Genomic DNA, 22,464 nt, shown 5'->3' on the forward strand with positions numbered 1-22,464 from the left:
GTACGGGCGCCAAGAAGAGCACCACGGGCCGCGACGCGGGTCTCCCCCGGGCGGGGGGAAGATTAACGGTGGAGCGACTCCGCGGAGAGAGCTTTCCCGGCAGCCCTCCGCCCCACCGCGCTCCGGCGTTCCCCCGTTCGGGGCCGTGCTTTGTCAGGCGCCGTCCTCACCCCAGCCAGGACCGGGGGCGGCGGGGAGCGCGGGTCGGAGGTGAGGGAGCGCGGCGGCAGCGGCGGCGGCAGGCGGGTGTCGCCTCGCCATGGCCAAGCACCACCCGGACCTCATCTTCTGCCGCAAGCAGGCGGGCGTGGGTGAGTCCCGGGTGGGGGGGTTCACCCCCTCACCCTCTCTCCGCTGCGGGGCGAGGCGGGGGGAGGCGCGTGTGCCGTTAGCGGTCGGGAGGCGCGCGCGGCCGATAGGCCTGGAGGGGGGAGGGGCGGCCGCCTGGCTCCTCCCTCCCTCCCTCCCAGTTTTATTTCTCTTGTATTTTGACGTTCTGCCGTGTTTTATGGGTTCTTTCCCCCGCGGTGGGAGAGGAGGCTCTGTGAGGAAGGCCCCGGGTGCTTCCCCCGGGGGTCCGCCCTGACGTGTGGGGGCTCCTGGGCCCGCTCCCAGCAGAGCTGCATGGCGCTGGGGCGGGCCTGGCAGCGGCCTCCCCTTCCTCAGGGGCTGGGGAGGGTGATGGCCGTGCAGAGAAAAGTACGCTTTTGAGGTACTTTACTCCTGTTGCGTTGGCCGTGCCGGTGCGGCCAGGAGAATGAGCTGAAGGCTTCAGCCAGCACTGGGAGCACCTTCCTGACTGCGAGATAAAATTACCTTCCGGGTCATACCTGTATACGGATAATGAGCTTTTATTCTTGCCGCTTGGGTCAGAATTTGCCCTGCTAAGTCTTAAAGAAGTCTTGTACAAGATTAGAAGTCGAGCTCTCTCTTCAGATTTTTTTCACTCCTTGGAAAAGCAAATTTAACTTGTGATTTTCTGAAAGAAATGTGAACAAAATATTCAGCTGCACTGTCCATAGGAAGCTTCTTTTTAGAAGAGTTAATGCAGCTAACAGTCTACTATGTTGAAAATTCATTTCCAGCCTGATGAATCCCTTGACCTCAAACTTCAATTGAATCACTCTTTAGTCTTTCTGAATGTGGACATCCTATCTTTAGAACTTGATATTTATGGCGTTTATCCAAGTTACTAACATTGTTGTGAGTTTCCTAGACAAGTGGCAAGACTTCTAAGATATATTTAACTACCTTCATGTTCCGAAGTGAGGAAGGTATTTGGGCTGCCTTAAATCAAATAAACACTTGATTTTTTTTTTTTTTTTTTTTTTTTTTTTGTCTCATTAAAACCAGTGTAAAAGCTGTGCCAAGACTTGTATATAGGATTTTGTTCAGTCAGGTACCTAGGCTACGTTTGAAATGGAATAATGAACGTAGGTTTTCTTACTGTCGATGGGTGTCATTGCGCATCCACAGTGCATCTAAACTTTGATCTTGGTAAATGTCTCCAGGAGGATATGTATTGTTTATCATAAATACCCTTGTATTTAGGCTCAATCTGTTTCTGTGGTTTACTTTTTTTTTTTAAAGACTGCTCACTGCAGAAGATAATTACTTGACATTCAAGCTTGTAGTTAGTTATATTTTTCTCCTGCTTCTGCCTCAAATATTTTTTTTTCTTCTTTTTCTTCTTACAGCAATCGGAAGACTTTGCGAGAAATGTAAGTATAGCTTCTACATATAGTTGCTTGAGAACATGGTGTTGTGGGTAGAGCCATACAGTTTGGATTTGGGGATTGGATTCTATTTCACTTTAACCACGAACTTGATGTCACTCTTTGAGATGGGAACAGTTACTTGTGTGTTGCAAGTGTAAATTGATGAACATTTACAAAGTTACATGCTTAAATAGATTGTCACCATATGCAGGCTGTTCTAGAGTGTATGCTGCCAGCATTTTCAGTAGCTGAGGCTACAGTGACTTCTTGATTGTTTCCTTGTAATCTGTAATACAAAATGATCAGCCTGATCATTTCAAAGCAGGAAAAAGAGAATGTATTTTTGGAATCTGACTTCACACCTTGAGAAAGGTTCCCTTCAGCATCTAGAAGAATAAGAAATGGGGGGAACATCTAGAGTTAGAGCAGAAAAACCCCTACAGAATCAAATGCCAGTGCTCAACTGTACAAGGGAAGAAAGAGTGTGATCTGTCATTAGATCGTTGTAGGTGAACAGAACAAATAAGATGACTGGTTCATGACTCAAAAATAGTATGAAAATAAGCAAAGTGGGGAGAAGCACAGTCTGAAGCAACAAGATTGTTTTCAAGAGCACTCAGCAGTGAAACAGTTTCCCATTGGTAGTAGTTGAGAACTGTCGTGCTGGAGATTTAAGAGCAGGTTAGATGAGCTGTTTGTGGGAGTCAGGATTAGATGCCTTGGGAACTGGTAATAGGATATAAAGCCTTTCATCCCTAGGTCAGTGTTTTGGATAAGGTCCAGCACAGCACAGACTGTCAATGGCATCTGATGGCTGCTTTCCTGTATGATATGAGTACTTGAATTTCACTCAGTTCCTTGTGAGAAAGGAAGAGCAACTTTTGTGAAATTGCTGTTTATGCCAGTTTGCCCTTTCTTTGGCCTTCTCACAGATGAAGGATTAAAGGGACCACGAGTACAATCTCTTATCTCATCTCTTTGAGGATAGTAACTCCAGACTTCTGTTGATGTGGCACTGTGGGAGAAGCTTACACTGCTGCTTCTGTGTAGGTGAGGACACTAGTCCTGTCAGTCCAGCATTTTTTTCACAAGTGAAAAATTCAAGAAACGTTCTGGAGTAAAAGTAATGGCACGATCTAAGCAGGTGTTGGCAAATCACAGAAGAAGTGACTTTGGGTTTCTTCTCTGTGAATGAATGAATGAATAAATAAAAAACCTCAGATATTGCAGGCTACTGACCCTTGTTCCTCTCAAGTCTGTGTGCAAATACAAAGTTGCACCCTGTGCCTGCAGGGTAAATTTCTGCAGTTCAATTGTATTGTCTTTGAGTGTACAGGCAAGTTCTTTGACTAGGAAGCTTTTCCTCTTCGATGTGGGGGTGGAGAGAAGGATATTCTGTAACCAAAGGCTCTGCTGTACTTGCAGGTGATGGCAAATGCGTGATCTGTGACTCCTATGTGCGGCCCTGCACTCTTGTGCGCATATGTGATGAGTGTAACTACGGCTCCTACCAAGGGCGCTGTGTGATCTGCGGGGGTCCAGGAGTGTCTGATGCCTACTACTGCAAGGAGTGTACCATCCAGGAAAAAGATGTATGTTGTCATCCAGTCTCCTGTTGAATTGAATTTAGTAGCCGTGCTTACCTTTAAGGGGCTTGGAGCTACTGGAATTAGTGTTGAGACGTGGGACGCTTGGGTTCCTCTACCAATATTGGCACTGGTTTTCATTACCTCGTACCTTCTTCCCCTGGTGGTAGTTCCCTGTGTTCGCAAAGCATTTTGAGATATTGTAGCATTTTGAGGTACTGTAACTCTCTTCATCCCAAAGGATCTTTGACTACTTTGCACTGTACACTCATGGTTCGCTTCTTCCACATGCTGCAAGTTACCACTTTAAGTTGTTACCTTACTAGATCTCTCAGCCTGCATTTTATCAGGGTCAGAGATATTCCAGACACTGCAGAGGCAGTGGTAGGAGCAGCTCCTCACTAGAAGTCCATTATCAGCCACTGACCAAGGGCATGTACGGTACTGTAAGGCCTATGGAATCACCACCTGTGTTTTCCTTTGGATTACAACATAAAGTTAGATCTTAGTATCCAGTGTCTGCACTACTAATTCTGTTTTACAAGTTTAAAGTTTCTTACACAATTTCAGTGGGATACGATTTTTTTTTTTTTTTTAAATTCTGTTCTGGAACGGCCTATATTGTAGACATCTCTTTTTCTGCTAACACTTTTTGGTGTAATGATCCTGTATTTCTATAGTCAGCACTATAATCTTTTTGTAATCTTCTTGTGCTGAAAGATAGCCGCTGCGTGTGTGAAATGAGGCAGCTGTTCACCCCCTGTAAGGTATTTGTTAATATCCAACATGATTAGTGCAGGACATGAAGAACTGCAAATCAAGTGGTAGAAAGACCTCGGGGAGAAGCAAGAACATGATGCTTGCAGTTGCAATATCCCCAGAATACAGACCTGATAGCTGTGAGATTGTCCGTTAAAGGTTGTTTGGGCTTTGGTGCTTTGCAAATGCCATCTCTGGCACACCCTAATGACAGTGGAGAACATGCTGAGAGAATGGTTCAGATTGATTTAGAGGAACATGCTCAGCTGAGTGAGTTACTGGTTTAATTCTCTGCAGTGCCTATGTTTTCTCTAGAGGCCTGCAGCTAAATTCAGGACAGGGGCAGGTCCTCATATGAATTTAGTCATTAGATCTGATGGGACCATAATCTTTCTTAGTATCTAAATATGGATATAAGTGCTGTGATGGTGGTGCTGCCTCCTACTTTAGAAATACTGTGAGAAACAGTAGTTTTGTTCACTTACCTTCGGAATCAAGACACCTGGCTTGGTAAGTCAGGAGTAAATAGGCTTGGTTTTATTTTTACCAATTCATATTGAATACCAACAGGTATTTTTCATAACCTAAGCTCACCTATGGCTTATCATATCTGGTTCAGGTGCAAAATAGCCAGCTGCTCTGCAAGGAAGGGTTGTAGAAAACATAGAGCTGGAGGAACAGGAGAATGACAAGTCAGAACTGAGGTATTTTGAGAGTTGGGTGAAGGCTGCTGTGGGTGAAGACAGTTGTTCTGTACCAGCAAACTCAAATGTTAGGGATTATTGCAGATGTGAAGTTGCAGATCGGAAACAGCAGATTTGACATGACCGACTTGCAGGACTGAAAAGTGCTGGCACAGGTATAGGGTGCCCGGAACAAGAAAAGTTAAGTGTGCTGCCTGTCACAACTACGGTAGCTGGTGCTGATGTGAATAAGAAAAGCAGATGAACAGAGCTCTGTACCTGAAGCTCTAACACTCCAAGGTTTCAGTCACAGCACTTCCATCGTCCTCAGAGAAAGACTGGAAAAGATCGTGAAGCAAGAAAGCAAATACTAAAATGGAGGGAGGAGGTGGAATGCTGTTGGGCACGAGGCAAAGGGCCTGGTTACTCTTGGTTCATTTGTTCTGATGGAGGGAGGAATGAGGTATTGTTTCACCCCACTTCAATCTGTGGGTAAGGGCCAAAATCCCACCTTGTCACCCTGGACAGCTCCGAGTTGCAAAAAGTAATCTTTTCTTGGGGACAGGAGTGTGCTCATGTGCTGCCTGCCTAGGAGGAGGTGGAAGAATGAACAGAGCCCTGCAATAATGCTGTCAAGATTGTCACAGACTCCCTGGATCGTGGGAGGCAAGGCTTCGAAGAGTCCTACTATTGAGGTTCAAAATCAAATAAGGAGACAGTAGCTAGAAATCGGTTGTGGCAGGTGTATGGGGGAGGGATGATTTCTCCCCCCCCACCCCGCCCCGTTATTTCTACCATGCAGACCCTCCCCACTGGCTTGCATCTCCTGCACCGGAGCGGGCATCAGTGCGGCAGCTTGGGTGCAGTTTCCACAGCAGCTGACATCTGCCCAGAGGCTTTCTAAATCTAATCCACTTGGGCTTACACAACAGCCAAGGACATGTGTTCCTCTGCCTGCATGTGTTCCTCACAGCTTCTGTTGCCAGCCACAACATTTTGCCCTCGAGAGTTATGCAGATGTTGGGCTTAGGTGGCCCACGGACAAATGTTCCCTGGTACACCAAGAGGTGCATGTCTGGTTTGTCTTTGCAACCACACCTCTGAGGTGGGTCTCCCCTGCTCCCCTTCTTGCTTTTCTTGTGGCTTTTTTCTCACTGTCTACTGGAATTCAGGTACAAGAATTTATCCGTGTAGCTGCTGTGAATAGCTGTCCTTTCCCAAGATGACCATACAGCCTCTGCAGTCATCAATCCAGGATGCAGGAAATCTGAGATTCAGTTCTGCCATCACAGCTGAGAGGGGTCCCTAAACATGAGAATGGCTTGGTGACATCTAAAGCAACAAGACTCTTTTTGGCTAAGGAGGGGAAAGGTTATTCTGCTGGGCCCTCTAAATCCTGCGTAGCCAAATTTACAAAGAATCCAGTCTTGAGGCATTGAGCATCCTTTTCGTTAAACTGCTGATGTTATACGAGCTGTTTCCCGTCTTCACCCCGAGGAAGAGAATGTCCTTAAGTAATGTTAAAAAGGCATCCATCCTCTTCTCTGTTCCAGTGTCTTGCTGGCAGTAACCAGAATTGGAGGGCAGTTTGTTTGCACAGGCATTGAGAATGTGTGTTGAGGACAGAGTGAGGACCGTGGGAACTGGGAACCTACTAGAACTGTGTAAGCAATGATGTTGTTCTGTTTGCCCATCTCCTAACTTACATCCTCTTTCCTTCTTACAGAGAGATGGTTGCCCTAAAATTGTCAACCTGGGCAGTTCCAAGACAGATCTCTTCTACGAAAGGAAAAAGTATGGCTTCAAGAAGAGGTGATCCTATCTGTACGTGGCTACGCCTCCTGTCAGGTTGGCAAGAGGGTCTTGGAACATCTCTGGACTTTACTATTACTGGAAACCGGTTGATTATTTTTTTCTAAAGCAGTACAAATTCAGTAGTATACTTGGGGTTGGAGAAGTAACGGACTGAGTGGGGACTGAAACCTGATCAGAACTGACTATCAGAAAGAGCAAATGAGGATTACTGTCTCTTGCCTTTTCAGAAGCTCTGCTAGTAGCTGCCCCAGCTCACTATAAAAATCTTGGTGGGCAAGTATTTGCACATGGAGGAGACCAGCTCAGTAAAAAGCAAGTGCCATTTCTGGTGTGGGGAAACACCTTGCGGTTGTTCTTACCAGGCCTCCTCTCAACTGCGTGAAATTGCCCCATGCGTCAGTATTGAGGAACAGAGCACCGATCCCATATGTCCGCTCCCCCCCTCCCTTCCTCCAGTATATTTCCATGCTGCCCTGTTTTGTAAGGAACCTGCTCATGGCTGGTGCCTTCCTAGGGAGAGCACAGCTGTTCCATGTTTTCTTTGACAGATTAATCCAAGGCCCTTTCTTGTAACCATTTCTGTAGGATGCATACCAATAAAGCTTCTTCTTTTGGTTTTTTTTTGTATAACAAGGATTTCTCTCCAGTTCGTTCTGTGCTTAGCCTCTCTGGAGCTTTCTGGGGACATGCAGGATTAGCCCAGCTAGAACTGCACAATGGGTTATCTGGTTTCTGACAGTGTCTGCTTATGGCCGTGTGACCTTGCTGCAAGGAGCTTCAGGGAATGGCTATCGCTTTTGTCTGCCTGTGATCCCAGCCACTGATCATTTTGTCCCATAGCGTGAGGATCGCTGAGCTTGTAACCCTTATCCTAGCTAATACGGCTGTGGATGTTGTTTCACCATGCAAACATCCAATCCCTTTCTAAAACCTACTAAGCTATTTGACTCGCTATCCTGTTCTTGTGAATAAGTTAAAGCCTTCCCTGCTGTAACTGGAAACCAACTATTGTGTTCTAGGCTATTAGCCATATGCATGCTGAAAACCAGAGGCTGCTTGTTTGTCAAATACCAGTAGAGGCTAAAAGCAGTCTGTTGGCTCAGCAGAGATCTGGGAACAGGCGCCTTTATGTAGAGGCAGAACTGAGTTCCCTGCTAGTGCGTGCACTCCTCAGATGGTTAAAGTAGGGTCGTAGCTCAGCGTGCCTTGCAGTCCTTAAAGTCTTCATAGTCTGAGCAGAGCGTGTGCTACAGTAACGGGATTCTCTTTGTGCGGTCTTGGAGTGCAGAGCCTGTTTTATGCTCCTTACAGGATTTCAGTTGTTCCCCTGAGGTTACGACTGATTCCTCTAACTCCTCTCTGGCTTAAACACCTCTTCTACCTGCTCCAGCCATTTAGGTGTTTTGGATAAGAGTGAAAACAAGCAGACAGGTTGTGATCACCCTTCCCTTAAAAGTCATTTCTTCCTGTTGCAGCTGGCTGTAGCTATGACTGGTGTGTGTCCCCGCCCCAGCTATTAATTCTGTCAGGTTTCTCTTCCAAGCTTTTTGCAGTCTTGAGAGTATCTGTATGTCTTATTCCCTGCACCATGGTTCCCTTACACAGCTTTTGGTTAATTTTTACTAACGTGGATGCTATTTGCCAAGATGTTCAGAGCAAACTGGTTCTTTGGTTCCCGGAAACCCACTCTCTCAAAGGAATTCTACCTGAATAAGCAGCTGCCTCTTGTTTCTGACTGGGAAGCCCATGTCAGCGCCAGTATTAGCCATGTTAAATTCTGTATTTCCTTAAAAGCAGGGCAGGGTGTGACATGCAGATTTTTTTGTACCTGGAACTTTATCACTTCAACCAGCATTTATCACTTGCTCTCAGTCAGGCCACCCAAATTATCGCACTAGGAGTGCAGAAAGTTTATACGTATTTTTTTCTTTCCTGGAAGTTTCTAAGATAACAAAAGTTGTTCAGTGAAGGTAGAGGGAAATGAAGTTTGAATTACTTCTTTTGTCTCGGAGTTATTGGCCCTGGTGCAGGGACCCCTAGAAGATCTAATTTTAGAGCAGCCCTTGTTCCTGATCATTTAGCAAAGGAGCGGCCAGGCAGGGGTTGCTGTAGAGATACGAGTGTCCCCATCCCTTCCCCCACCCCCAAAAATGGCTGAGCATACTTACTTTCTTGGCACTCCTGGTGCCCTCACTCTGACTGCTGGGTATATCGGTCTGCGTTCTGGCAGCAATGAGAGTTAAGCTGCCATTTCTAGTTGTTCTGAGTCACTGGGCAGGTGGAGAGAGGGAGGGACAGGCTTTTTCCCCTTTGCCTTGTTTGCTCAGACAGCTCTGGGGAGAATGCCAAATGCTGCTGGTGCTCAGATCAGTTCAGTGCCGCTGCCTTTCTGGCACTTTCAGAGCACGGACGGGACATTGCCCTGAAGCTGCTAATTCAGACAAGGGTAATGGATACAGTTGGGTAGCCCAGAAAAACTCAGCCTCGCTTGTGTGGTAACGATTTCTGTTCACCAGCAAACGAAACCCAGGCGGGGCCCCTGGAAAAGTATTTCTTCCTAAATAGATTTTAAAGTACTTGTCCGGTACAAGGAGATTTCCTGGCAGTACTGGAGACCAGAGAACATGCTAAAAGGGCGAGCTTCCCTGCAGGGGGGAATGAGACAAGACGTGTCCTGCCACTGTGCGCCTGCCAAGCTCTGGAAGGGCTTCGTCAGACCTTGGAGTCTTAAGCAGCCTGACTGAGGGGCTCCCTGGCTGCCAGCTGTGAAGCACTTGCATGACAACTGCAAGGAAGGGTGGAAGGGACAGCTGCGTCTCTGTGGCAGCTGAACCCCCGGGGTGCTGCCTGCAAATCCTAATTACATGGAGCTAAATGTCTCTTCCTGCCATTACTATTCTAGGTAGGGTTATCGCTTTTTTTTTTCTTTTTTAGTCAAAAGGATGTTATGTAATAAGTAAAAAAAATCCCTTTATTTCAAATATTTACATTGCGGGGGGGGAACATGGGACCTCTTGGCCTATTAAGTAATTGGCTGCTTTGTTGCCAGTACTAACAAGGCATCGCTGCGTTTTGAAATGTCGATGTTCTCTGTTACACACCTCTTCAGAGCAACTGCCACCCACGGCTACAACCGAGCTCAGCAAATAGCTCCGTAAGACACCTCTGGTCCTTTGAATCATCTATACCTTGTCTTGACAAAGCCCTTAAGCCCGAACCATCACCTTTCTTTAAAAAAAACCCAAAGGTAGGCAAAGGCCTCAAGCCTGCCTGTGAACTTTCCCTGCGGGAGTTGCATAGACAAAGTCCTGCTTCTGAAACCTTATCTGCGCAGGAGCTATTATTTTCTCATTACAGGGATCAGCTGGAGATGTTGTTTGCCTGTTTCAGTAGCAGGAAAGACATTTTTCATTTCCTTGGGGTTGTCATGGGACTTGAACGTAAAGAGGATTTGGGGTATGGCGGTGTTAATTACGCCTGATTATAACCTGACTGCCCTTCCTTGGCATTAAATAACCCAGCAAAACGAGCTCTGTCCTGGCAGCCTGGCGATTCCTTCCCTCCCCGCCCGCACGTGATTCGGTAGCTTTCCTTTGACGTAATAGCCAAATGGCCGAGAATGCGTGAGCGGATACTGTGACAGAATTCCTCTGCCTGCATGTGTGCTGGGGCGACGCGATAATTAAAGGAGCATGGTCAAGGCACAAGTATTTTAAAGAGCCCTAATGTGTAACACCCTCTTAGTAACACCTTATTAAAACAACAATAGAATTTTAGACATTTCATTGCCTTTTTTTCTTAATGATGCTAAAAATAGCGCAGTCATTTTCATTTCCTGATCTCTGGCTGACAGTGTGATTTTGTTTCCAGCAAAGCAAGGGAGTATTAGGAAAAAAAAAAAGGGTTCTTTTGTAACCAAATTCCTTTCAAACTAGGAGTGATGAAAATAAGGCTGCTCATAATAGCTCTCATAAATCTTCCCCTTCTCTTCCTCCCCCTTCCACTGCAGAAAAAATAACACCAGCTTCCAAAGTTGTTGGGTTTTGGTTTTTTTAATCAGTGGAAAAATGAGCAAGGGTGGCTGCTGTAGCGCTGTGGCTAGGGAGGAGAGCATTAACAGATTTCTCAAGGCATGGTGTTGGCTGGCTTTGAAAGAAGTCCTCTTCAGTGGCAAAGGCACCACCAAAGGTAAAGGGTTCCTAAGCAAGGGAGGGCAAAACCAAACCGAGAAAGATGCTGAGGATCTTTGTGGAAACGGGGCAAGAGAGGAACTTGGTATTTTTGCACTTCAGGGACAGTTGCTACGGAGAATTATTTAACCAGAGGGACACGGAGCAGCTCAGGAAGCGTCTGTGGTCTTTGTCCCTTTTGGAAACGGGCAATAAACATTCAACTGTAACTCTGTATTATTGAGAAGATCTGACTCCAAGATGGAATGTGAGCCTGCGATGAGGTTTTTTTCTCGGGAATTCTTCAGAACCAAGACAAACAGGACATTTCACAGGCCAGGCAAGCTACCCCTGCTGCAACAGGGACTGCAGTAGCGCTTTGGTCACCAAGACCGGTTCTCCGTCCCTGGTCTGCGTGTGTCGACTCTGAGAAAGATGCCTGACACGTGGCTGGGAGAGCCTGGAAACACTGTTCTTGGTGTCCTTTCCACTCGTTTGGAGCTTTACTCTCCTTGAAAGCTGCCTTACGTGTGGATGGCGAGAGCCCTTTGCGAGTGGTGTCTGTCCGAGGTGATGGCCCTGGAGCATAAAACCTGTGGCCTGCGGGTGCCCAGAGCGGTTTTCTTCATTTTCCTCAGAACTAGTAATTGGTCTGGTTTAAAATACAGAGCGCAGAGCTGTGTGCGCTGGCAGCTGCCGCCCTTCAAACACCTACGGTGAGAAATCCGCTTCTGTGTGCGGGGCTGCTTTTGGGGATGACTTGTTACGGCGCCCGGCTATCCCCGCCTACCCCAAAGCAAGCCCACTGGGTTCTTCTCCGCGGTTGAGTTTTATTCTCAGAATAAAAAGCTGTGTGGCGCTAGGCGAGCGCCTTCACCTTGCTAGCGGGCGGCTGAGGCTCGGCCTTTGCGGGTGCAGGTGCCCGCCATCCGCCCGTCACCCGGGGAGGCGGCCGGGCGGCCCCGGGGACCGTCATCTCCACAAGCCGTCCTTCCCCAGGGCGGCACGCAACCCCCGCCTGGCATTGGCCGAGGCGCCGACTTGTGTAACGGCTCTCCTGGCCGCTACGGCGGGCGAGCCCGGCCCGGACGGAGCCCTCGAACACCCCGGGCGGCGGGACCGGGACCGGGACCGGGACCGGGGCGGCCAAGGCGGGTCAGGCCGCGGGGCCTCAACCCCGGCGACTACAACTCCCGGCAGCCCCCGCGCCGCGCCCGGCACCGCCCCCTCTGCGCACACCCCCTTCGGCTCACTGGCTGAGGCAGCGCACCAATCCGAAGGCGACGCCGGGCCCGGCCAGCCAATGGGAAGGCTGTTGCTAACACGCCGCAGTTATTTTTAGCACGGCCGCCGCTCGCGCACCTTGCGGGCTCCTCGTCTCCGCCGCTGCCGGGCCGGCCTTCAGCTGAAGGCGCACAAGCGTAAGAAGACAAAGTAGTCCGCGGGTTGTGTGCCGAGGGGCGGGGAGCGGTGGGGCTGAGGCGGCCTCGGGGCGCTGGGGCCCCGGGCGGTGGTTGTGCCTTGCGCCTGCCCTCCCCGGGGTGACACCGGCAGGCCCCGCTTGGCCTGGCCCCGTTGTCCCCTGAGGGGATGCGCCTGCCGGCCCGGGGGTCCCCGGGGGTTTGCAGTGAGGGAAGGAGCCGGGCTCGCCTGTTCCCCTCACGCCCTTCTGGGCGCCTCACCCCCAAAACTCTCCCGCCCGCGCCCTGAGCGGGGCTTGGCGGTTCCAGCACGGGAGTTCTTGGGGACTTCGCCGGGGTCGTGCAGGGAGCTCGTCCCCTCGGGAGCCCCGACTCCCCAGGGTCCCCCGAGCCCCGGGGTCGGCCCTGCCGCCGAGCCGCGGCCCGACAGCACCGCACACACACCCACCCACCCCTTCCCCGCTCTGGCACCCGTCCTTGGCCGAGGCGAGGAAAATGCCGGCCGGTCCCTTCCCTCCCCGCTCCCGTTCGATCACCTCGCTGGGCGCCCCCGTTCGTCCGTCCCCGTCGTCCCCCCGCCCCCCCAAGGCTAAGCCGCTTGGGGAAATCCTCAGGTCAATCCTCATCCCAGCTAAACCCCCGGCCCCTTCCTTCCCCTGGAGCCCAGAGCCGGGGCAGCCCCGGTGCCACACGGCTGCCAGCACCCCTCCGCTGCGGCTGCTGCGCCGGGGGGGGGGGGCGGCAAGGGGCGTCCAAGTGTCCCGATCTGGTCCCCCCCCCCCGCCCAGTCCCCGGGGCGCTGACGGGCGGCTGGGCCGGGCGGGCGGTGAGGGGAGGGGGAAGTAGTCCCGTCCCGCCCTCCACGGCCGCATCACACTCTGGGCGGGAGCGCGGATCCCTGCGCGGGGTTGCTAAGGGTGAAAGTTTGCCGTGAGTTGGCTCACTTGGGGCCAGGGCGCGGGCGGCTCCGGGCCGGCGGGGCGAGGAGAAGGCAGCGGCGACGACACCGGCACCCGCTACCCCCCACCACCATACAGACCTCCGGGCGTCCCAGCACCGCAGCTTTCTCCCCCGCCCCCCCTCCCCGGGCCCGCCCCGCGGAGGAACCGCACACGCCGGGGATAAGGCGAGGGAGGGGACGGGACGGGGCAGAGACCCGCACGCAGCGACCGGGCTCCGCCGGCAGCGCCCACGGCCCCCGACAGCCGCCGGCCCTGGAGCCGAGGACGAAGTAAGTGGGGCCGGGGGTGCTTAGCATTCCCCCCTCAGCTTCTCGGGCCGGGTCCAGCCGGGCCCGCATCCCCTTTGTGGGCTCGGCCTGAGGGGGCTCATCGCCCCCCTCCCCGCCCGGGGGGAGGTCATTGATCCGTCCGTGGAGCCGCCGTGCGGCTGCCGGTCCCCGGGGGAGGGGGATTAGTGGGGCTTGAAGGGAAGGGGGGGGGGGTGTGTGTGAAAGTCACTGGGTCGGTGACGCTCTGCAATGCCCCTTCACCGTTTTGTTCGGGGTCCGTGTGTCCCCCCAGCCTGATGGGGGTACGGGGGCGGGGGGCGGCTCAGCCCCGCGAAGGGCAGGCTGCGCCCGCGGGCGGCGGCGGGGGGCACCGGCGGGGGGGGGGACGGGACGGGACACGGCCACGGCACACGGACGGACGAGCGGTGTCGCCAGGGTCTCTTCCCTTCCCGCACGGCGGATCCAGCCCCCGGGGGGGCGGGGGGGAGAAGCCCGGCGACAACAAAGGCGCTGCTGGGGCTGGGCTGGGCTGCACACCCACCCCCCACCCCACCGATCCTGCAGGCCTCGGCGGGCATGTGGGGCCCGCAGCTCGCCCTTGGGGGGGGGGGGGGGAACCTTTCCCCCCTCCGTCGAAGGGCTCTTTTGGGGACCTTGGTTGCCCCCCTCCGGGGGGCCGGGGACACGCGGGGCTCCTGGGCTCCGGGGGGCGGGGGGAGGCCGCCGTGGGGTGGGGATGCGCCTCCCCCCCCTCCCCCCGTCTCTGCCGAGAGGGAGGGGAAGGGGAGAAGGGGGCGGCTGCCCGGCGGGCCGGGCCGCGGGGCGTGTTTCCCCCGCGCCGGGGGGCAGCGGCAGGGCGCATGTGCCGTGGAAAATTTCGTGCCCTGCCCCGCCGAGGGGAGCGGAGCGGAGCGGCGGGCCGGGCCGGCCGCGGGGCGCGGCGGGAGGCGTAGTCCGGGGGAGAAGTAGGTCGCGGGGCGGGGAGGGGGGGCGAGGACTACCACTCCCGGCGTGCCCCGCGGCAGCTGGAGCCGGGAAGGCGGGGGGTAAGGCTGTCCGGCCGGGTCACCAGAAATGGCCGCTCTCCCGGGGAGGGGGCGGCCGGGCGCCTGCCTCGGGTGCGTGTCCGCGGGGCCTCGAGTCGGGGGGAGCCCCTCCGCCGCCCGTGGGTGGGATGGGGGGGTAGAAAGGGGGCCCTTGTTCGGACGGGTGTGGCCTGCTGTGGGACCGCAGGTCGTCGTGGCAGCCGCCTTCTGAAGGCCGCCGGTGAGGCGGTTCCCGGGGGCTCGGGGGGATACTCGCAAGGTCACCCGGCGTGTTTGCGTAGCGAGGAGGAGAGGGCATCGCTCCCGTGTTTGCTCTCCTCTGATGCAAGTTGATGATTTGGCCTCTCTCCCTCGGCGCGTCGGTGTGCTGACGAACGGGGGGTCCGAGGGGGCTCCCGCTCGCCCTCCGCAGAGCAGAGGAACGGCCCTTTGTTCCCTGCCGGCACCTCGGCGCTCTGCCCCTGGTGCAGCACGCCTTTACTTCGGAAAGGCTGGCGACGTGGGCAAGCCTCTCTTCGTGGAGGACTTGTCAGAATACCTTTTACAGTTGGTATTTAGCTGTTTCTTGTCTTGGAGCTGTGCCTCTTCGGCGGGGTTGTTTTTTTCTTTTATTTTGTTACTATGTTACCACATTTTGGTGCGGTAGGAAGAGACTGAGGGGGTCCTGCTGGAGCACGTCTTACCGTGTCAACAACCTGAGAAGTCCGTGGCATCTCTGACTTTTTGTGCCTTCTGCAAGTATCGGCTATATGCAGCTACCTTGGCAGCTGTTGGTATTATTAGGCTAATTAACTTATTTTCATAGTGGAGGTACAGAGTATTCACCTTTTAGGAAGGGGGAGTACTTAAGGAAAAAAAAGGCAATGATTTATAATTGTATCGCCTCGCTGTCTGCTGCAGAAGGCCAATGAGGATGTGGGCTCCTCAAAGTATATTGAGGCATTTGTGTTGCAAACAGGGTGGTAGCAAATTTTGGCCTTTGCTGCTTTCCCAATCTGTAATTTCTGTTTTCTTAATAGATTTTGGGGTCTGGATTAGAATTTATCACATGAGATTAAAAGATTTACAAGCTGGCTGTTCTCTTCCCGCTTAATTTGCGGGGATCCCAAGCTGTCCTCTCCCTCAGATGGCTTGAAGCTGGAGGAGCGAGAAGGCTCTGTGTAATCTCTCCTGGAGGTAGTATGGGCCATATAAGCTCTTGTTAACATTTAGGTGTGCTCTCTCAGGGGTTTGCTTCGTGCTGTTTTCTCTGGAAAGGGCTCCGTCTCCATGCCGAGACTCTTGCCTTCTGAAAATGGCTTCTCCTTGCTGTTCTTCGAAAAACTCTGGTTGCTTATTTCTTTGGTGTTCTTATTTGAACTTGGTCAGGTCTTGGTGACCTACCAGAAGTTGTTACACTACAGTAATTCCTTAAAGCAGGTTTTAAAGGCAAGACTTCTTTCTTCCTTTTCCATCCCCTCATTCCTGTGGTTGTTTTTTTTTTCTTGTTGCTGAGACAAACCCAAAGGGGATTCCTTCCAGAACTGACCACCTGCTTGGCAGACTTGAGGTGTGGGATCTGCTTCTGGTTACCATAGTCCTGAAGTCAAGCCTCTCTGAACTCAGACTAGTACAGAAAAAGCAGAGAATCCGCACCACCTTTTTTTGTAATAAAGCTTTAAAATACTTGAGGGTTTCTTTAAAATTTATTTAATCCTTCTTGTCCACTGAACTAGACCAAGCAAACAAGTCTGGTCAGTTTTTTCTTCCTCCTGACCTAGGCCAGCCTGGATACCTGGTTGAGCTGCTGGGATTCCCAGTTTTTCAGGGGAATGCTGACACCGTATGTTTGTACTTCATCCCCACCCCCAAATAATTGGCACAAGTCATAAACATTGGCTTGCTTGAGTGCTGCGTGAGAGCATCCCCAAAGCCCATTTTAGGAAGACAGTTGAACACGGTGTGTCTGTTTGAGCAAGGTGAGGGCAGCTGAAGGCAGAGTGGCCTCTGACTAAGCTGCCAATTAAAAACTGGATATTCTGCTTCCCCCTGGAGAGGCGTGGAGGCTGCTGGAAGTGTGCTTCCTCTTAAAATATCTGTGGGATTCGTTTTCTTTGGATGGGTGACAGAGCACAGAGCTGACCTACCTGGGGGTTTTTTGTACCCAGACAAATGTTGTTTGCAAATCTGCGTATAATGGGAGTGTTGAGTGTTGTGGTTTTACACTGTGCTTTTGTGGGTTCTCTCTGTTTCAGAAACTTCCTCACAAGGGAGGGAAGGACGATTACTTCAGTCTTTGGCAAGCAATTTCAGTTTTTATTAAGTAGGTACCTGATCCTGGCAGAGCTCGTCTTCCCTCCGTGCAGGGATAAGCGATGTGAACTGTATTGGACAGACTGTTGGCACGCCTGTCTTTTGTGACCCTGCGCACGTTTCCTGCCCCCCTTGGCCCCCCCCCCCCCCCCCCCCCAACTGAATTAAACTGGGATTTTAGGCTTGTAGCTAGACAGAGCCCCAACTGGGTACACTTAATAAGATATGTGCCTGCCAGTCAAGGGGATAGTAAACACAGGCTGGCAGCTGGTGCCTCAGCACCCTCCCTCGCTGCTTCTCCTCCCTTCTGTGCTTGTGCCAGCAGAACGCGGCAGCCGGCATGACAACCCGGCCTTCCGGAGGAGAGGCTGGCCCTGCTGTCCTGAGCAGGAGCGGGTCTCCGCACAAGTCACGAGGCTGTTCGGGTGGTGTGCTTGTGTTCTGGAGAGGCTGGTGCAGGTGAGCTGTGCTGGAAGCAGTTGAGTGCCAGGGCAGAGAGGGGTGTGTTAGATGTGCTGAAATAGCTCTGCCAGAGCAGACGGTTGGCCTGCTGGGTTTCAGCAGCGGCACTTGGCAGCGAGGTGAGTATAATGTACGTACCTGTGTGCGGGTAGTAGCTAAACCCTTATTTCTTCTGTAGAGGAGCAGGGAGACTCCTCCCTACCAGCATCTCTCTGTTTTGAGGGACAGTAGATTTGGGGTGATTCTCCTAGAGATCATCACTGCTTGTTAGTGTTTGTGCAGACTGCTCGTTCCGCTTTTGTTAATAAAAAAGCGCGGCTGTTTATCTTAACAGGTGGAGAGTTGTTGTGTTCTCTCGTCTTCATCCATCCTTTTCTCTCTTTCCCTAGGTCTGTTTGGAGCCAAATCTTGTCTATGTGTGTGTCATTTTGTCTCTTTTAATACACTGCCCTGACTTGCTTGCTGCGAAGGGAGTATGCATCTGGAGATCAAAGTTGCTCTTAACTTCATCATCTCATACCTGTACAACAAGCTTCCTCGGAGGCGGGCAGACCTGTTTGGTGAGGAGCTAGAGCGCCTGCTGAAGAAGAAATATGAGGGTCACTGGTACCCGGAGAAGCCTCTGAAGGGATCTGGCTATCGCTGTGTTCATATAGGGGAGACGGTGGATCCAGTGGTGGAGCTGGCGGCCAAGCGGAGCGGGCTGGCCGTGGAGGATGTGCGCGCCAATGTGCCGGAAGAGCTGAGCGTCTGGATCGATCCTTTTGAGGTTTCCTACCAGATTGGCGAGAAGGGCTCTGTTAAGGTTCTCTACCTGGACGACAGCGAGGGCTGCAGCGCCGCAGAGCTGGACAAAGAAATCAAGAGCAGCTTCAACCCTGACGCCCAGGTATTTGTCCCCATCGGCAGCCAGGACAACTCACTGTCCAACTCTCCGTCCCCCTCCTTCGGCCAGTCGCCTAGCCCCACCTTTATCCCTCGCTCTGCCCAGCCCATCACTTTCACCACTGCCACCTTTGCTGCCACAAAGTTCGGCTCTACCAAGATGAAGAAGGGCGGAGGAGCCGGAGGAGGGGGCGGTGGAGCTGGGGCTGGGCAACAGCCAAGGATGGTCAGGTCTCCCACCACCAACCTGCTGAAGCACAAGGGCCTCTCCCTGTCTATGCACTCTCTGAACTTCGTCGGGAGCGCTGGGAGCCAAGCCCCGCAGTCGCAGCTCTCCCCCAACGCCAAGGAGTTCGTTTACAGCGGTGGGTCGCCGGGAGCCAGCAGTCTCTTCTTCGATGGTGTTGCCAGTGAGAGCCAGGCCAGCAGCATCCCGCCGGCGGCATCGCAGTTCAACACTGGCACGGGTGGTACCTTTGATATGGCTCAGGTCTTTGGTGGCAGCACCAACAGCCTCTTTTTGGAGAAGTCTCCCTTTGTGGAAGGACTCAGCTACAACCTGAACGCCATGCAGTATCCCAGCCAGTCCTTCCAGCCTGTCGTCCTGGCCAACTGAACACAAGGAAGGAGAGTATTTTGGGGAGGGGGGGGGGGGGAGGGGGGGAAACAAGAACAAAACAAACAAACAAGAGGGAGAGAAAAGAAAAATAGAAATATACAGAAAATATTCAAATCTTATAAATATAGCTTCTTGGGAAAAGAGAGAGCCCAGTGTTGTTGCGCTGTGCTGGCAACGCTCCTGAAGCACTGACTTGTTTTTTAACTCAGTCTCTGTGCTTTTTTCCTACTCACTTTTTTACTCCTTAAATAAGTGTTGGGATTTTTTCGGTTTGTGTTCCCCCTTTCCCCAGCCCAGCCCAGGACTGGTGCAACCATAGGTCACGATGCTTCTGATTCCCTGCACCCCTCCCAGCGCTGGACACAGGGGCCTTCCACCTGGGTGTAGGGATGTCTTCTTCGTACCACCTCGCTGGAGGAGGGACGGGGAGAGAAAGAGTCGATGTCGGTGGAGATACACACGCTCTTGTTGTGTGCTAGCCAGAAATGGGCGGGTGAGCTTGCTTTTTCTGTTACGGCTCTGCGTGTAGACGGAGAGCATCTACTGTGCCCACGGGCGTAGACCGATGTGCTGTTGTTGCTCCAGCCCGGGCTGGCGTCAGCTGTTCTGTCTGTGCTGAAAAGCACTATTCTCCTTGACTGCCTCCCAGCACGCAGCAGGGAGGGCAGAGCGTTACTGTGAAATGGCTTCTTCCTGCTCCCTTCCTCATCTGCACTTCCAGCCACAGCTACAGGAGGACAGCGCTTTAAACTGAGTGACTCTGGTTATCGTCCCCTTCCGCATGTGAGCGAGGGGGCCCTTCCATGCCCTCTGGGGGCTGGCCGGTCTGGGTGACAGCCCTGTGGGGTAGAAACACCACCTGCTTGTCCCTGCGGCTGGGGGAGGTGGTGCTGAGCCAGGCGGCCCCACTTGGATCCTGCCCCCACTTCCCAGACGTTGTCCCCAGCAGCAGGGGCCAGCATCCACCTGGGGCGGCCTCTGAGGTCTGATTTCTCGTTCCCTGCTGGGAATTCATCTTCTTGCCTCGGAGAGAGAATTCCTTCTTTTTTAGTTAGCGAGGCAGCACTACTTTTGAGGAGGAGAAAGGGCTATGTTGTTGAAGCTGCTCTCTGGAGTGGTAGCGTAAGGGTTTGTGCTTTCAGCCAGGTATGCGCCTGACTAAATCCCCTCCTCTGCCCGTCTGGAGGAACGGGAGGAGGTGGCTGATCTGGTGCGGAAAGGAAGCACCTAGAGTAAACTCATCATTCTAGCTAGATTCTGTCTGGCAGGCAGCAGGTTTAGAGCAGAGTGGGGGGACGGGCGCTCTGATGGTGAGCAGCCATCCTGGGGTGTGAATGTGCGGTGCCTCCCGGCTGCAGGGCTGGGATCTGGGAATGCCCCTGCAGCTTTCCCCAGGATGACGTGCTGCAGTCGGGCTGTAGTGGCTTTTCAGTAGGTCACTTCTGTGTCAGGGACTCCAAAACCCACCTTCACAGAAGCCAAAGGAGGGCTGGTTCTTGCCAGGCAGAGTGGAGGCTCTCTAGGTGGGAAGGAGGTGTCCTTGGAGGCTCTTGTGGGAGTATGGAAGCGTGCGAAGAGGAGAGAGATGGAGATGATGAGACTCCAGTCTTTGAAGTTCTCAGTTTAAAAGAAAAGTAAGAGTTTTTTGCTGCCTCCCAAACTTGAGGTTTGGTTTTCTTTTTATGATGTCTCTGGAGCACCCTCTGAAACCCACTTCTCCTGTATCTGTTGAACCAGTGTGCTCTTTCAAGACATCCCTGTTTCAGGGGAGATGGGCTTGAATTCGTGCTTTTCCCGCTCCCTTCCCTCAAGCTGAGATGAAGGCACTCCAGCCCTCTTGTAGTTGTGTTGCCAATGAGCCTTTGTAGAGGTAACGGGCTGTCCCAGGGAGACTGCCACTGCCTGGAGCTCTTTAAGGAGAGTTTTCAGCGCACCCTTCCCCTCGCTGGGTGACGGGGAGGCATGGTCCCGACCTCGCGCCCAGCGTGGGTTCCTGAGCAGGCTGCTTGCCGTCGAGCTATGACCAACATGGTAGGTGGATGAGGAGAGTGGAGCCTGGCTAGCTTCCCCCAAACCGGCGCCCGCAGCCTCAGCCCTGCAGGTTTCCAGACTAGGACAAGTTGCTGAGGAACAGCTGAGCTGTTGGGTTTCCCTTTTTTCTTTGTTTTTTTGAACCCCCCCACTTGCAGACGTTACCACTGCCACCCCGTCCTTCTCCCCGGGAGTGTGCTGCTGAGTGCCAGCCCACTTGCCATACTGGACTTAGGGGTGCTCGGCCCCGGATGGTGGGACCTGGTCCAGTTGCCCCCCACTGTCCCCGCATCTGGCAAAGCCACCTGTGAGCCGCTGCTGCGGGACAGCGTGCTCTCCTACAGCACCGGGAGGGAGGGGAGAGGTGGGGATGCCCCCCGGCCACCCGCTTGTGTGCGTGAAGCTTTGATACCGCTTTGCCCTGCCACACGTATTATACCTGCTTTAAAAATAGTGGTGTGAGTGGAAGGAGGAAAAGAGGAGGGACCAACCTCTTTGTAGCTTAAAAGGAAAAAAGCGTGCTTCAGAAACGTTCCTCCAGCGTCAGGCAGCAATGGAAACTAATGGCCTTTTCGGGTCTTTTCTAGTCTTGGATGTAGGCGTTCAGCTTCGATTTTATTTTTTAAAAACCTGCACTAATTTACCTGGTTTCTTAGGAAGAGAAGAGAGAAATTTTTTTTTTTTAACTTTTATTTTTTATGGGTTTGTGTTCTTTTTGTTGATGTCCGTTTGTATTGAATAATTTGCTACATTTGTAAAATGTAAGAGGTATATATAATATATGTATATTTCTAACGTAAAAAAAAACTGTAATTTTTTTCTTTTCAAGATTTTTTCTTAAGAGGAGAGAAAAAAATATTTTTTCAGGAAAAAAACTTTAAAAAAAAAAAGTGGTGAAGATTCCTTTCTCCCCACTCAGCCTCCCTCCTTTCCCTCCTGCCCCTCTCCGAGGAGTGAATCAACAGTTGCCTTGTGGGAGAGAATGAGTGAAAGAGGACAGAAGTCTGTATGTCTCCGAGCGGAGGGTTTCCGTGTGTGCTCTGCTTGGGTTTCTTTCTGAGAAGGGGGCTACTGAGCGGGGGAACCTGGGGGTTGCTGTCTTTTTTTTTTTTTTTTTCTTTTTCTTTTTTTTTTCTTTAGCGAAGGAGGAATACAATCAGAGTTTTGTATTCAGAATGTTGTGCAATATTTTGGAACGGGACATTGGTGTGTCTAGAGATTTAGTTAAAAACAAAAAAACAAAAAGGTTGATCAAATCTGTACAGTTTCTATTGTTCCAGATTTTTTTAAGTTTGTATTAAAAGCATGATATAATAACCGGTTGTTGTGTGGTGTGTGCTCAGTGGGGAGAGAACAACTCTGCCATGCCTGTTCCTGGGTGAGGAGGGACGCGGCCGCCTTCCCTGCTGGCCTTTGGACGAACCGGCGCTTGGCGTCTTCCTCTCGCAGGCAGGCTCCCCGGTTTGCGACGTGCTCGGCGGAGGTTTCGTTGCATGAGGAGTAGCCTGGTGATGCCCAGGCTTGTGCAACGCGGTGAGGGCAGCTGTCTCCCTGACCTCTGGCTCTGCCAAGAATAGCAGTGGCATAGGAAAAAGCGGCGGTGTGCCTGGCCTTCCCGGGTCCTGCGGTGATTCAGCTCCCTGGGGAGGGGGGAGCAGGACGCTTTGCCTTTGGCATGTGGTGCCTCGGGCCCCTTCAGTCAATCAGCAGAGTTCCTAAAATGCCCTAGAAGCTTCTGCCGCGGCTT

The 22,464-nt window shown here is 52.4% G+C and overlaps 2 protein-coding genes across 9 annotated transcripts; both read left to right on the forward strand.

Moving 5' to 3' along the window:
- Positions 1-51: 51 nt before the first annotated feature.
- On the forward strand, positions 52-7,191 carry PHF5A (PHD finger protein 5A). Of its 3 annotated transcripts, none has more exons than XM_030041123.2 (4): positions 52-311; positions 1,698-1,721; positions 3,144-3,310; positions 6,473-7,191. In XM_030041123.2, exons 1-4 carry the CDS (start codon positions 260-262, stop codon positions 6,560-6,562), a joined length of 333 nt encoding a protein of 110 aa, XP_029896983.1. In that variant the 5' UTR covers positions 52-259; the 3' UTR covers positions 6,563-7,191. The 3 variants fall into 3 exon arrangements, with proteins under 3 accessions (XP_029896983.1, XP_029896985.1, XP_040974138.1); XM_030041125.2 differs by lacking the exon at positions 52-311 and adding an exon at positions 742-1,274; XM_041118204.1 differs by lacking the exons at positions 52-311; positions 1,698-1,721 and adding an exon at positions 2,651-2,768.
- A 4,868-nt stretch (positions 7,192-12,059) lies between these two features.
- TOB2 (transducer of ERBB2, 2) lies at positions 12,060-22,034 on the forward strand. 6 transcript variants are annotated; one of them, XM_041118202.1, is made up of 3 exons: positions 13,000-13,382; positions 17,572-17,742; positions 17,839-22,034. In XM_041118202.1, exons 2-3 carry the CDS (start codon positions 17,658-17,660, stop codon positions 18,681-18,683), a joined length of 930 nt encoding a protein of 309 aa, XP_040974136.1. In that variant the 5' UTR covers positions 13,000-13,382; positions 17,572-17,657; the 3' UTR covers positions 18,684-22,034. The 6 variants fall into 6 exon arrangements, with proteins under 6 accessions (XP_029896980.1, XP_040974136.1, XP_029896979.1 ...); XM_030041120.2 differs by lacking the exon at positions 13,000-13,382 and adding an exon at positions 12,060-12,151 and having other exon boundaries at positions 17,572-22,034; XM_030041119.2 differs by having other exon boundaries at positions 13,007-13,382; positions 17,572-22,034.
- The last annotated feature ends 430 nt before the right edge of the window (positions 22,035-22,464 follow it).

The sequence above is a fragment of the Aquila chrysaetos genome, chromosome 17, assembly GCF_900496995.4.
Source record: "Aquila chrysaetos chrysaetos chromosome 17, bAquChr1.4, whole genome shotgun sequence".
Classification (NCBI taxonomy): Eukaryota; Metazoa; Chordata; class Aves; order Accipitriformes; family Accipitridae; genus Aquila; species Aquila chrysaetos.

What these genes read in the sequence shown, in the direction of transcription:
- TOB2 (XM_030041120.2), top strand. Translation starts at nt 17,658, where the DNA reads ATGCATCTGGAGATCAAAGTTGCTCTTAACTTCATCATCTCATACCTG.
- PHF5A (XM_030041123.2), top strand. Translation starts at nt 260, where the DNA reads ATGGCCAAGCACCACCCGGACCTCATCTTCTGCCGCAAGCAGGCGGGC. An exon ending in CGGAAGACTTTGCGAGAAAT is followed by an intron (nt 1,722 to 3,143) that starts GTAAGTATAGCT and finishes CTGTACTTGCAG; the next exon opens with GTGATGGCAAATGCGTGATC. An exon ending in GTACCATCCAGGAAAAAGAT is followed by an intron (nt 3,311 to 6,472) that starts GTATGTTGTCAT and finishes TCCTTCTTACAG; the next exon opens with AGAGATGGTTGCCCTAAAAT.